This window comes from Aplidium turbinatum, chromosome 18 (assembly GCF_918807975.1).
Source record: "Aplidium turbinatum chromosome 18, kaAplTurb1.1, whole genome shotgun sequence".
Lineage (NCBI taxonomy): Eukaryota > Metazoa > Chordata > Ascidiacea > Aplousobranchia > Polyclinidae > Aplidium > Aplidium turbinatum.
Window position 1 is genome coordinate 19,807,545 of NC_137489.1, and position 14,695 is coordinate 19,822,239.

Consider the following 14,695-nt stretch of genomic DNA (forward strand, 5'->3'; position numbering starts at 1 on the left):
TATTGAAAATTCCAGGGGGGCTGAATTAGCTCTAGGGAGGGCTGCAGCCCCTTGAGCACCCCTACTTCCGCGCCCCTGGTCAAGGCTTACATGTTCGTTAGACAAGGTTACGTAGTTTAATTTAGCCTATTGTTTATTCATAGCAGTGCAACTTGAAAAAATTTAGAATTTTCTAAAACTTGTAGCCTAAGCATGTTAATCTGCAGTAAGCCTACAGTGACCACTTCAAGCCCTACTCTCAACGTTGAGTTGAGCTGTGCAATTTTGTGCATCCACCAGATGTGAAAGGAATCCAGACTTAATTGTTTGATTATTTCTTATTCAAGAGAAGTGTTGTTGTTTGCAGACATAGCCCAATAAGCTACTTTTCTGTTACGGTAGGTGCTGCCTTCTTGCAATAAAACTTCGGTTTCACCTGGCCATGATAATTCTGGTGCAATAATTTCCAAGTTCTAAATAGATTTTTATTGATGTGGTTTCGAGCATTCCAATTCCAGTGCTGTCGATCAGAGCTTGTAGGCTATAAACTGACCACGGCCAAAAGAATTGGGGAAGCAACTTAGCTATAAAATGTAAAATAAAAATTTCTCTAAAATCATAAAATTCCTCTCTGGTAAATAATTCTTTCCGGCTTGAAACCATTTGGTTAAAGGTTTGTGCTTTTGGAGCTACGTAATTTATCTTTATCCTGTTTCTTTATGAACCAGAGTCGTAGAAAGATAAAATCCTTCAACGATTCAAATCAAGTAATAAAGATGAATTTGCATAATGGAGATTTGAATAGTTGATTGGCGGAACAAAACTTGAAAATTGCAAGTAGAAGGTTGCTCGTAGTAACTCAACCTGCAAGTTTTCGTCTGACTCTCTTCAGGAGCTGTCGTCAGAATAAAATAAACCTAAATGTGGCTAAAATAAAATAAACCTAAATAAACCTAAAACTGTATTTGAAGTAAACAAGCACAACAAAGTAACCTTAGCGGTTGCCTCGAGAGATGATGTTGAATTGGTCAATCGAGACATCGTCAGCCTACACGTTTCACAAGAGGCGATGTGCTCTTAAATTGCAATTTTGGTTGTTAGGTTTCGTGCACTGACAATGTCTCGATTGACCAATTTAAAAATACAATTCGAGGCAGATCTGATTTTCAGATTAAGATCATGGAAGCCTTAAGTATCAATTGTAACAATCCGTCTCTCAACCGGCAGTTGTTTGCCTGTGGCTCATCGTTCCTTTTGTGTGTGTTCTAATAGTTTGTCACATGCCTATAGTTTATACCTCATGTGATCTGTTTTCCGCCGTATAATTTACTCGTAATCATTCTTATATCACTTGTTCAGTTTGTGCTTTTCAGTCAGGAATATCCTTACTCATAGTGCAAAGTCAAATTTATCTTACAAGTTTTCATTTCATGTATAAGCCTACTGTACAATGTGTACATGCAGGACATGTATTGCAGATTTAATTCCTGATGAGGACACGCGTACGTGTCGAAAACGTTTCAGTTATTATGTTATATATTTTGCTTTGTGTGTAGGCCTAATACATAAGCCTATGTTAAACCTGCTTAAACTTACTTTGTTTTGCTTGTCTATGGTTCAAAAAAGCAAACTCCCTAGTAAAGCTTTATTTGAAGTAAAAGAAAAACGAAATGTATATTTGGCTGATCATAATAGTTCAAAAGTAACGAAGGAGCTTCAAGGCATAAACAAATTCCCTTTGGTCGCGCATGGCCACCTGGAGATGCGGCCTGATTTGTCACATTTTGCAGATTTTGATTACACTACTGCTAGTGCTTGACTGACATTTTCTGAGATGCTTTTACTTTTTGCTGTTTCCTAATGACATAAAACTTTTTTGTTGCCTTGGGGAAGCAGTAGCAAATGAGAAAAAGTAAGTTGAAAAACGCAAAATCAGACTGTTATTGAAAATTAACAGTCTGACTAAAATCTTCGAAATCAAATTTTCTTTGTTTTTTAACATGTAAGGATGTTAAAACCTATTGTGTCATCTGGGGAAAAGAATAAAGAAAGCGTAAAAATCTAATTTTTAGAAAAATTTATTTAAACATTCGCCCAAAGTTAGAAAAACCTGAAAATTTCTGCAAAATGTGACAAATCAGGCCATATCTTGAGGTGGCCATGGGTCGCGTAAGACTGGATTGAGAGTTTTTATAAAAATTGCTTCCAGTGCTGCAAGGTGGAACGAGGAACGAGAAGAAAGAATTGAAAACATCACGAGTCTAAAGTTCAAAGCACATTTTTCGTGAAGATTTATTTGAAGTGAAATAATCTGCCAATCTGTTTAAAAGTAGGCTATTCATTCCGTGGTAATAATCATGGCAAACACAACAAGCGTAGGCGCTTTCACGACCTTAAATAACTTAAATCGCTATGATATTGCGCTTCAGAATGTAACTATCAAAAAATCACCATGGCGACCAATAAAGTAATCACAAACAAGGAAAATGTTTTGTTGATTGTCAGATGTCCGGCTCCTCCAGTTGGTTCTGTGGTCTTCATATCACCCATCTGCATTCCTTCCTGCACGCTCTCGGATGTGGCGGTTTCACGGATGACAGCAATGGTGGCATTGTTGCAGTTGTTGCCATAACAACAAGCCACCTCACATGTCCTGAAAGAGAGAACTGAATTAAGAATGTGAGCTCAATCAATAAAATGAAATATCTTCTGACAGGTTTCAAACCCACAACAATGCTTGATGTGAAGGACTCGGTTACATGTCTTATAATGCAAACGAATTTATTTTCACAGAGTCAGTTCCATCATAAGTAGCTAAAAATCGATTTCGATCAGCTAGCAGCTAGATTATCTTCAGTTAAGCTTATTCAAATAGAATCAATATTTCTATTTTAATAATAGTTTTTATTTGAATAAGCTTAACTGAAGATGATCTAGGCAAGCTGCTAGCTGATCGAAATCGATTTTTAGCTATTTATGATTAAACTGACTCTTATGAAAATAAATTTCTTTGTAAGAATGTGAGCTATGAGTGCTCGCACACTGTCAAAATTGTTTTTATCGACTTATGCAGGGGTGTCCAAAGTTCGGTCCGTGAGACGTTTTTGTGTAGCCTGTGCCTGTTGTAGCACAATGTGTGATTATTAGCCATCATACACACAGAAATCATACAAATTCAACTTGCATCTTTTTAAAAATTAATAAAGACCTATTTTCTCACAAACAAAAACCCAGGCCAGAAAAGTTAGAATAATTGTTGAATAAAATAATTAATTCGTTTTCTTCCTGGTGGATCCAACGACTACATTCGAGATTTATCCGCAAGTATAAGGGCTTATTACTATTCACTTCTTTCTGCTTGAATTCTGATGAGGCTCCAGCTCACCTGCAGCCAATTAAGCTTCTCTGCGTAGCCGACAACATTTTTCTCTCTTGTCTTTTTACCAGTAGCTGAATTAAAACAAATTTCCAGAAACGCAAAAATTTGCAAAAAATGTTGAGCTAGTTCGGTTTGTTTGTTTGTTTGTTTGTTTGTTTATCTTTATCCTGCATTGCGGGAAAGCGGACTTGAGCGCTATGCATCGGTGTACGCCTTCCGACGTACACCTGACCCACGCTGCAGCCGACGGCAATGACTGTTTCCGGTTGTCTACTCTACTTGTGACTTAAATTTGGTACTACCCATTACTCAAAATCGATCACTAGGTAGAGGCAATTATCGTAAAGTTTCTTGCCCAGAGAAACAACAGCAAGTGCGGGTGGCTGGAGTCGAACATGCAGGCTCTCGACTGCGAGCCCAACGCGCTAACCACTCGGCCACTGCTGCCGATTAAAGTGAATTTTACCCTGGTCTACCATTAACCTCGAACCAGGCTTGATCTGGGCATAGAAATCAAGACATCAGTTTCATCTTTCACATTGACAGCTGTGCTTTACAAGTTTCTGGATGTGTGATTTTCTAATTTAAAAAAACAAAACAAAAAAACAGACAACTTATGTAATATACAGTCTAAGTTATCATACGCTTTGAAATATATACAATAAAATACTGAAATCTTCATATTACTTTATTGTATGAAACTGACATTAACCCTGATCAGCACATGCGTTGACATTTTGTCAACATAGACTTTTTTGTGTGAGATTGCTCCGTCTGTGGATTGCTCTCGCCCCTTATGCACTAGCTCAGCAACATCGAGTGACGAAGGAGAACTTTTGAGTAGCTTACTGCTGTAGCGATTTCAAAACGTTAAATTGTTTCCACGATGAGTTATTTGCGTTTTAACTTAATCGGCACATCTGTTGACAAAATGTCATCAGAAACAATAGGAGTTTGGAATTTAAAGCCACTATGCAGTAGCTGGGTATTATCACAAAGTGATTACCGGTAACTTACAGGAAAGTTGCATGTGTATTTAGTGAATCGCTGTCTGACTAGGTCCTACTCACCTAGTCATCCTAGTCACCTAGATCCTAGTCACTAGGAGGAGTTGGACTGCCAGTTGATATAACTCAGAAGAAAAATACTGTCTAAGCAGTTCTCCCGTGATTTGTCATAACCTAATATCCGCCATTTTCAAGTTTTCGAGATAAACGACTTTTTGTGTTTATAGCTGTAAAATTAACAAGGTAAAACACTTGAAGTTGACTTTTGGAAGGCTGGAGCGGACAACCAAAAAAAATTTTTAAGAATGAAATTTGAGCCAGGTTTTTGTTTGTTTATTAAAATATGACTTATATTTGGTTTTGCCAGATAACTAGTTATAAAAAAAGTATTAGGTTTGTATGATAAAACCTAATATATACTCTCGATGTTGACTTTAACCGCCTTATTGGCTTATTTAATGCTATGTTTTTGTATGATAAAGCCTCATTAAGCTAAATGTTGACTTTGACCACACTATGTTGGCTTTGTAAGCCTAAATCAAACCTAAAGTACCGGTAAGCCTCTGGATTTCTCTCAGAACTGTGTATCATTTCATCACTGTAATCTCTAGATGACTTTGCTGATATCACAAAAGCCTGCTAGGTTAAAGGCTATCGCTGACTCAAAATTAGTTGCTGGTAGCCTACTTAATAACCATGCCTTCATTTAAGGCAGAGGTGACGAACCTGCGGGCCGCATGCGGCCCGTCAAAGAGTTTTGTGAGCGATTTTACAATCGATTTTACAATTGCTCATGCATTAAAGACAAAAGACATCTCAAAGCTGTTTTATGCATTCACTGGTACACCTTTCCTTTTCTATTTTCTTGCCCTAAACACTAACTTTCAAGGTTTAAAGTTAGAAAATAGGAAAGCTATAAGGCAAAGTTGTTAACACTATTCACCAACTTCACCTTGTATTTTTGGTCGATTCCAATCTATGACGTCATAGAATTTTGACAAGCGCTAAGTTGTGTGGCCCGATAACTCATGTGTAATTGACAAAGTGGCCCGCGACCGCAAAAAGGTTCGTCACCCCTGATTTAAGGCTACCTTACTACATTGGCTCATTGGCTGCACAACATCTGGGACGGTTGATTAAAAATGACCAAACACACTGAGTAGCGTACTCCCGGGCCTCTGCTTTAAAATTTTAATAATCATATGCAAGCTAAGTTATTTAGCGTACCGTAAAGTCAACTAAGCCATCAGTATACCAGTAGGCTACGAAAAATCAAACTGATCGGCGAGACGTAAATGATACGGCATTTAATGAAAAGAAAAGCTAGTGTGTTCGGATGGACATTTTTAGGCTAGCCTACATAATTAAGCTTACTTAGTGCTTGACAACATTTTCGCCCAATCTACTTTATCAAACGCTTTTAAATCCGCTTCATGCAACTCAAGAGATGTAAGATGTTGTGAAATAGCCTGCTGCAATTGCTTCTGAAATTATGGCTGTCACGTGACGATATCCTGTTACGTGATTGGAGTAGATGAATATGTTAGGTTTCAGAAAATTATTCTTGCACAGATTAGAATATGTTAGGTTTTACCCACCAATTATCTCGAAAACCATACTACATTAGGGCACAAATTTTTGTCAGGAGATGCATGAAGTCTTTAAACGTAGAAAAATGCAAAAAAGTCATTTTCGACAAAATGGCGCATATTAGGTCTACCAAAATCACGGGAGAGTTGTGTCGGAAACGTATGCCTTAGCTCTAATTAGCTTTTACAGGATACTTGGCATGAAATGCCAACTACTTGAAATTCAACGGTTGTTTCGGTTAATTACAGTAAGGTGCAAATTTACTGATGGACAGACAGAGAAGATTTTCATTTCAAGAGGCCCTAAGAACTGCAAATAACTTCTGATGATGTTGATAGCGATTCTAGTGCTGAGGCTACAAGTAGTAGTGAATGTGAGTCTAACCAGATGTTGATGAACTGCCTTTGGAAGAGGAGGAACTGTTCGATATAGATGTCTTTGAGGAAGAAAGTGACGATGACGAGACTGGTAGTGATGCAGATCAAGAATCTAATGATGGTTCCTTAGAAGATGAAGATAAAAGCTAAGGAAGATAAAGTAACAGATAAAAAAAGATAAACTATCATAAACAGCTGGCAATGCAACCTATTATGCAAATCCTTTTCCAGGCGGGCTCAGAAGAAGAAATGTATTGACGCAACAACCTCGGATTGATGTTGCTCCTGAACTTGAAGTGGATGCCTTCAAATTATTTTAGCAGCCTGAAATTATACTTCAGATAGTACGTGAGATGAACAGAAAAGCAAGGGACGTGAGACACGAATGTAAGATGTTGCCTAATTGTAAGACACTAATGTAAGATGTACACAAAAACTTCACAATTGAAGAAGTTGAGACAGGTCTTGTAATTATGATACGTGCTGGCTTGGACAGAGATACTTGGACACTTCACCGATTTACGTCGATTGTGGGATCCTCTTGATAATACGCTATTATATACAGTGGCTATGGTACTAAATCGATTTAAATTTCTGCTACAATGCAGCTGCTATTCGAGAGGTCTGGGAAGCATTCAACGGTAGCCTGCGCAACGTCTACCTACATTCCTAAGGAAGCATTGACTGTGGATGAACAACTGGTCGGATATCGAAGCAAAATTCTTGGAAGAACATAGGCTACACGTCATGGAAACCAAGGAAATATGGTCTAAAGTTCTTTTGACTGTGTGAAGCCACAACAGGTTTTGCTCTAAATGGCATTCTTTATTCCGGAAGAGAAGCCACTCGGCTTCTCACAGAAATCTTGCAGATGATATAATGATGAACCTGTATTCTGTTTACTTTGGTAGTGGTCGGGATATATACGACGACAGGTATTTTACATCTCATGGACTGGTTTGTAATCTTTTGCTTTAAAATCTTACATTGGTAGGAACAGTAGACTAATGGCTGATCGCCGTGAAGTTCCATCGCAGCTCAAATCAGCAAGGGGAAGAGAGGTGGAAAGTACTGAAGGGTTGTATGACTATTTGAACAAGTTTCTGCTATTGTCCTATGTACAAAAACGAATAGGAATGTCCTCATGGTGTCTTCTTCACACTCTTCTGTTTCCATCACTGACTCTCACAGAAAACTTACAGTTATCATGGATTATAACTAGCATAAAGGTGGAGTTGACACTCTTGATGAAAACTGTGAAGACTTCAATTGCTTGAGGAAAAAAATCGTTGGCCAATAGTTATAAATTACAATTTGATAAATGTTGCCAGTAACAACGCATTTCTCATAATGAGAGGCAATGGGAAAAGTAACAAAAAAACAGATTTTCTCAAACAACTTAGCTTTGCTCAACCGTATGTCAAAAAAAGAAAATTGGCGGAGAAACTAAACTAGGCTACTTGCCGAAAAGTCGGGGTTCATCGATGCTGCTACTTCAAGCACTTTCAATCGCACAGTTCAAAGTATCAAACGGAGAACGGAGTAAAATATGTCCTGGGTAGGAAGCAGACCTCCCAATTAGCATTAATGGTTGTTCTGTTAAGGTTTTATCAACATCAAATCATCTAAAATAACAACTTCACTTCGAGACCAGCGCATTTGTATCGAAAAATACAAGGAAATGCCATGTTGACAATTTGTCAACATCTGTGCCGATTAAGTTACCTAAAATCCCTGTGCTAATAAGGGTTAAATAATACAATATATGCATCTTTCTTTACGCAAAACAAGATTATCACAAACTGTTGGATTGCGGGCAATTCCGCTTTATCAAATTTGGCCGGCGTGAGAAAATGCTTGAACACCCCTGAATTATAGCTACATTTCTTGACCTGTGCACCAACAAGTAGATTACTTTAAAGATGATGCAACTATGAGTCTTATGTGATGAAAACTTGCTAGCAATTCAAGATATGGAAGTGTACCTGGTTTGAAATTGCAGCTGTTGCGGGTCGACGCCAATTCGTCGTCCTTCAAATAGAAGGAATTGTCTCGGCAAGCTTGTGCACGCTTCAGTTTCGCCGCACGATGGCGTATTGCGACACTGATTTACCACGATGGTCACTGTGAAGATAAATCATCAATGGCAATTCTACACGGAGAGATTAGACACTCTGTCCACTTTTCATTTGATCGCATCACATCAGTACACGTCGTTTTCGTCAATAATTTGCAAAATGGGTTTTTCATAAACTATGAACAAATGTGTTTAATCGTGAAACAAAATGTACAGCTTCTATAGTTGTAGGCAACCAGTGCGGGGGGAGGTTGACTAGTCCTCGCACCGGTTGGTGGACGTTGTCTACATGCGAGAGTGGAAGCTCCCGATGTGGATCGCCCAGCGAAGTCGACCCTTGGGTTCTGTCAGAAACAACTTAGGTTTGTAGTAGGCCTACCGAAATAGGCCTAGAGCAAGTTTCTGAAAGCGGATTTAGCAGCTTTGTGCCGCAATTTTTTAATGAAATGAAAACTTCAGTTTAAGTGAGAAACTGATCTTTCAAGTGTAAAAAGACAATCGAGTTTCGTGTTGTATGTCTATAGAAGTTGCCCATGAAATTGCACTTCAATCAAGAAACGAATACTTCAACAATTTCTAGAGATAAGATTTACATTCTTGGTGCAGTTTTCAACACTGCAAGTGAAGTTTTCAATAGCCTACCGTACCGTACATTTGCATTAACCTGGGGGGTTGTTACCAACCATGTGCGCTATTATGGCTAGGGGAGGGTGGGGTAAGATGAGCACCTTTTTGCTTAAGTCGCTTTTACAAAAGAACGATTTGTTTTGGAAAATTTTAATAGGGTGAACTTAAAGCACTAGTGAATCAGCTACATTTTAGATTGAGTTTTATCACCTTGCGATTTTTATATTTTTTTATATTGATACTTATTCGCGTGTTGCTCAACTTACCCCGGCATAAATTGTATGGGGTAAATTGAGCAATGACCTGGGGTAAGTTGAGCAATTCGATTAAGTTGCAGCATTCCCCTGTCAGTTTGTTTGTATAATTGCGAGGCATTATGCTTTACAACACAACACTATTTTTTATCCAATACGAACCTAAAAAGACACAAATTCAACAGTTCAAACATTTAATAAGCTAAGGCTATTTCTTTTGGGGTAAGTTGAGCAACTGCTCCAACATACAGTACTTCAACTAGCATTGCACACTTTACCCCATCCTGATTTTTGTGACAAAATTACAAATATTTAAAAAACTACAAGACTAACCAACCTGAACGTTTTATTGAATATCCTCACACTTTATGCTTACCAATACAAAAAAACAGATTTGATTTACATAATGTAACAATAAAGTTATTCAGTTTTTGGCAAAAAATAAAAATTTCGAATTTTCGACATAAGCAATATAATCTGATATAATTGCGTGCCATTGTAAAATGCAATTCTCAGTGGACATAACAAATACATTGAATGAAGTGGCATTATGAGTGATACATCCAGAATAAAAATAAAAAAATTCCGCCGACTCGTTTTTCCAAAAACAGGGGTTGCTCATCTTACCCCATTGCACACTTTACCCCAGTCTCCCCTATATGACGATAATGACAAACATCGGCTTGCTTATAAAAAAATGTGACTTCTTCGTTTCAAAGCGCATAGGTTACTGTATCATGAAATTCCGTTACCATTCAAAAAGTCGAAGGCTAGAGCTGTTGCTTCAAGTCGTAGACAGGACTGGTTGGGGCCAGTGCATTCCTCCGTAGTCATGTTGGCGTCGTTTCGTAAGTCGGAGAGAAAATCCAGTCCAGCCTGACACTGGAGGCTCCAAGCTAATGGAAGGAATGATGTCACGAGGAGGAAAGTAGCCACGCACAACTTGTCCATGTTTTAAGTCTTGGATTAAACAAAAATAACTTACTGTCTTAAAATTAAGTTCTGTACAGCACAAGATTAATTTAGTGAAAATATTCTTAAGTAGACACACTAGATAGGTAACTCTACATTAACCTATAGATGTAGGAACGCATGTCAACCTATTCTTACTCTTTGTAATGTATCTTTAATTTCAGAGGCAAACTTGCAAAACATGAAACTGTGAGCGTAGGAATTTAACAAAAAGTAAAGGCGACAAACCAAGTAAAACTTTCAGTGATTTGTGGATAAACCATTTCTGCAAATCAAAGTGTTAATTTGCACATCTACCAAGTGAACCTGTTGATGATTAGGATGGGTTGTGCTTGTGCACGATCACTCGATCAGCCACTATCCACGTCATCAATCCGATATCGAGCTGCAGCTACGCACAAGTAAGTGGGATGTAATTAATCTTCACAAATTGAAGCAACGGATGCGTGCGAGCAATGTCTGGTGAACTTCTCACAATAGGCTATTAGTTATTATATACCACAACCGAGGTTGGATTTGACATTTGTAACTATTATCGTGACTTGTAAGAGAATCGTAGGCTATAATATTTGATTTCAACTGGAAATAAACAGAACTACGCATAGTTTCTATGTTTTAATTTGGACCATAAATATAGCGTTTCAATTAAAATGTTGGATGCCAAAACTAGCTTGTCTGATTTTCGTTTCTTCAATTACCAGGCACTAGCCTGGATTAGACAAGACGGTCAGGCTCCAGCAATCCAACGCTCATGTCTGCGTGGTTTGTTATTGCTGCAAAGTGACTTTTTCTCAGCACCTCGACCATTCTTTCTCTGCTTGGTATATTGTCAATCTAACTCAACATTTGACTCAAACTTCAGTTTCATTCCCAACGTAGCTGGCTGTGCTGCTGCAATTACAAAAGTGCGTTTGTTGTACTCGACATTCAAAACTCTACTTTCACAGTTTCACATAGATTCACATCACCCCAGTTCCCATTCATGCAACAATGTTCCCATCTAAGACGTTACGACCTGTTGTTGAGCTGCTCCTGGCCAACTGGGGCGTAGGGCGCAAGTCTTCCGGAGGAGGTAATATAACATCCTGCAGCTGTGCTGGTTTGCAAAAGTCTGCTCGAAATTGCGTGAGTGTTTGTCAGCAAGCTATGTATATTTCACATCACTACAACGTTGGTTTAATGTTACTAAGCGTTGTCTTTCTGCAAAACCTACACAGTGCACCACAAAAACCAATCTTGGTTGATTAAGGTTTGGCCTCAGGACGTTTGTACTTTCCGCATTTTGCCATGGTATGCCGGTGGTCGCTACGGACATCCGACATTAACTAACATAAAAACAACTTAAATATATTTTATTATAAACGATTTGAACTTTCCATCAAGACGAACAAGTAGATCACTGACGAGTTGGTCAAGCTCAGAAACCTTCTGAACCAGTTTTGTCTGAATTTCGTTTGCTGTGAAATTATTCATGACTGAGCTGTAGCATTTTCACAGAGCAACTGAAGGAGTTGAGTTAAAAATTGGCATAAACTTTTCCAGCAACATTGGATTCATAGAGTTGCAAAAATGATTCGCGGCTTAATCTGGCACCAGTTTGCCGACCGGGTGAAAGGCCTGCTCACCTTAATGGTCACACAGAGCCCAACACATGACGCTTAATGGCCTAAGAAAAACAAAAGCAAATCAATGATGTCATTGATTTGTGTTTTTTCCTGGGCAATTAAGCGTCATGCGATTTTGTCTCTCCTCTGCCTTACCGTTTCATTCTCATGTTTTTTTTTTTCGATATTTGTGTGTGTAGATCAGTTTCTGCTATTTCAATTTATGAAGAACATCAGTCAGTTGGTTACTTGAAAAGGGCTAACATGAGTATGGCCTAAAACGTTGGTAATTTTTAGTTTATTTTCATGTTATTAAGTTAAATGCCGTGTGATTGTTAGGTTTTATTTGTCTATGGTTAAAAAAACACCTCTCTACCAAAATTGACTTTGAGTTTGTCACGCAGAACGACAGTTCCATTTGGCAATGTACAAACGACCTCTGCTATAGCCTACCAATACGATTTGATTAAAAAATGTGATTAAGGCTCAAGTTGTCAACCTCCACGTGGGGAGCCCTGGATTCGACTGATGACAACGAACCGACAAGTAGCAAAGAGAAAGCAAAGCTTATCTGAAGCAAACAACAGCAAGGGACAATCTAAGCTACTACATGTCAAACGAGAGAGATTAAACGATTATTATCACTACACTTTATCAAAACTGTTTGCAAAATTATTTCATTTAAAGTGATCTACTGATCATTGTTGGTAAGTATGGAAACATATCACTTTTGTAATGCATCGTGACATAGTTTATCAGTCAGGAGTTTTAGACGCTTTTGTTTTTGGAGCGCATGAAGGCCTAAGTTGAAACGAGTTCTTATTGAAGCAAGTCACTTTGGATGGGTTGTTGTTCAAATACCATGTGACACCATTAGACTACCTTACTTTTCTGTATTCAACCATCAGCCAGACAGCAAATCAGACACTTTTTACTTCGATGAAACAATGTTAAAAACGAATGAACAGGCTACCTCCCTGGGATGTGCTGCAAAATACAAAGTGTTTCTTGATCATGTATGACCAAATTGGACAGGATGAGTGGGAAAAGAAAATTGAACTAATCACAATTGACACAAAATAAAATGTTTACTAAAGCTCATTGCTTGATTTTGTTCTAATATCAAGAGATGACAGTACGTTTAGAAAAGTGTAGACTATAACATGTGGCTCAAAAAGAACTTGAAACAGTTTTTTGCGGTGATTTTGTCTCATTCTCTGCAAATGTTGAGACAAAGCAAAAGATTTTTACAACGTCTCCGGCAAAACAACAAGCCACGCAAGTCGGACGCCAATTACGATTTCATTGAAGCTCCCGTCAAACACAATTAAAAGGTAAAAAAGCGATTTTTCAAGTCAAATAAAAAAAATATGACCAACCATCAAATTATTTGTTTTTTCAAGTTGTACTGTTGAACAAATTGCAAATGATTTTCGATGCTGTGTTGTCAGATTAGTTATCTGCATCATGTAAAAATTTGATTGATCTATCTTGCGTAGTTTTTGAGTTACACGAGTTCAAAGCGCTAGTGTCGAACCAATCGCTACCCAGTGGCGTAGCCAGAAAAAAGTTTGGGGGGCAGATATTTGATGTATTGAAGAGAACGACAAAGTGTTTGATTTAAGACATCGCCACCTGATGTGCAGTGGCGTATCCTGGTGTGTTAAGCAAGAGAAGCAATAAAGCTGATGGGAGGTTAGAGCGTGCCGAAGGCACGCTTATTCTAGGGGGGTCCGGGGGCATGCTCCCCCGAAATTTTTTTGCAAAATTACACTCAAATAATGAATTATAGTGCTTTCTGGAAACACTTTCAGGGTAATATTTGTATGAAATTTATTAACAGATAAATAACTATTAACTTATTAAAGGCAGCTGTTACACACGAACGGGAAAAAACTGCGGCTAAAATTAGAGAACACAAAAAACTCAGCTACACAAAAACTACACAAAAACCCAACACAGTAAGCGATTCTGAAATTGCTTCCACAGATTAGTTAAAAGAAGCGTAAATTGCGTAATCTTTGCGCGATTTACGATTTGCAAAATTTATTGGTGTCTTTCTGTGTGTCTAAAACAAGTCTTGGGAGGTGTTAATAGCCAGATGTCTTGGAAAACGATATAAATTTATACAAATTTTATTATTTAACAAAGGGTTCAACTTGGGAACCCAAACTTTGAAAATTTGGATGGGGAGGGCATGGCCCCTTTCGCCTTCCTGGCTACGCCTATGCCCTCACCCCGTCCGCAGGTCAACTGGCCAAAAAACGTCACAGGAAATAGGGTTAATCCACTTCTGAAACTATACTCAATATCGCTGGTTAGGCCAGTAAAATGTGGTTGAGCATGCAAAGCGAGAAAATTTTGCATAAATGGAAAAAAAAATTATGTATAAAATTTCAGCATGCATGTGGAATTACAAGCCGAAAACCCCTGCACAAACTAAATATGAGTGGACCCCTAAGCGAAGTTTGGCCCTCAACTAGGGGTTCAGAAACAATAAACACGGCTTTAAGTAATATCTCTTCTATGTTATTGTTATTGCGAAAAGATTTTTTTTTAATTCAGATTTTGTGCGAAAATGCATCACATCTAACGTATAAAATTTAATGTTCTATCTTTTTTGTTCGCTGTTAAATAGGTGTTTTGCATTCTAGTTTATGCTTCTTGGAGAAACATATTAGGACAAAGTTGCAACTTATTTATATGGAGTTGACAACTTAAACAGTTTAAAACAGCGCTACCGTACGCTTAGCAAGCAATATTAAATCAACTAAAATGTGTAATTTTTTTAGGTTTCTGATAATATTGTAAGACACTTTCACGGATTAG

The 14,695-nt window shown here is 38.0% G+C and overlaps 1 protein-coding gene across 1 annotated transcript; it reads right to left on the reverse strand.

The window, feature by feature from the left end:
* Window positions 1-1,609: 1,609 nt before the first annotated feature.
* On the reverse strand, window positions 1,610-10,288 carry LOC145787821 (uncharacterized). Its single transcript, XM_082599654.1, has 3 exons — window positions 10,043-10,288; window positions 8,318-8,456; window positions 1,610-2,632 (listed from the first exon to the last, which is right to left on the reverse strand). The coding sequence occupies exons 1-3, from the start codon at window positions 10,239-10,241 to the stop codon at window positions 2,419-2,421; spliced, it is 552 nt and encodes a 183-aa protein (XP_082455780.1). The 5' UTR covers window positions 10,242-10,288; the 3' UTR covers window positions 1,610-2,418.
* Window positions 10,289-14,695: the final 4,407 nt, after the last annotated feature.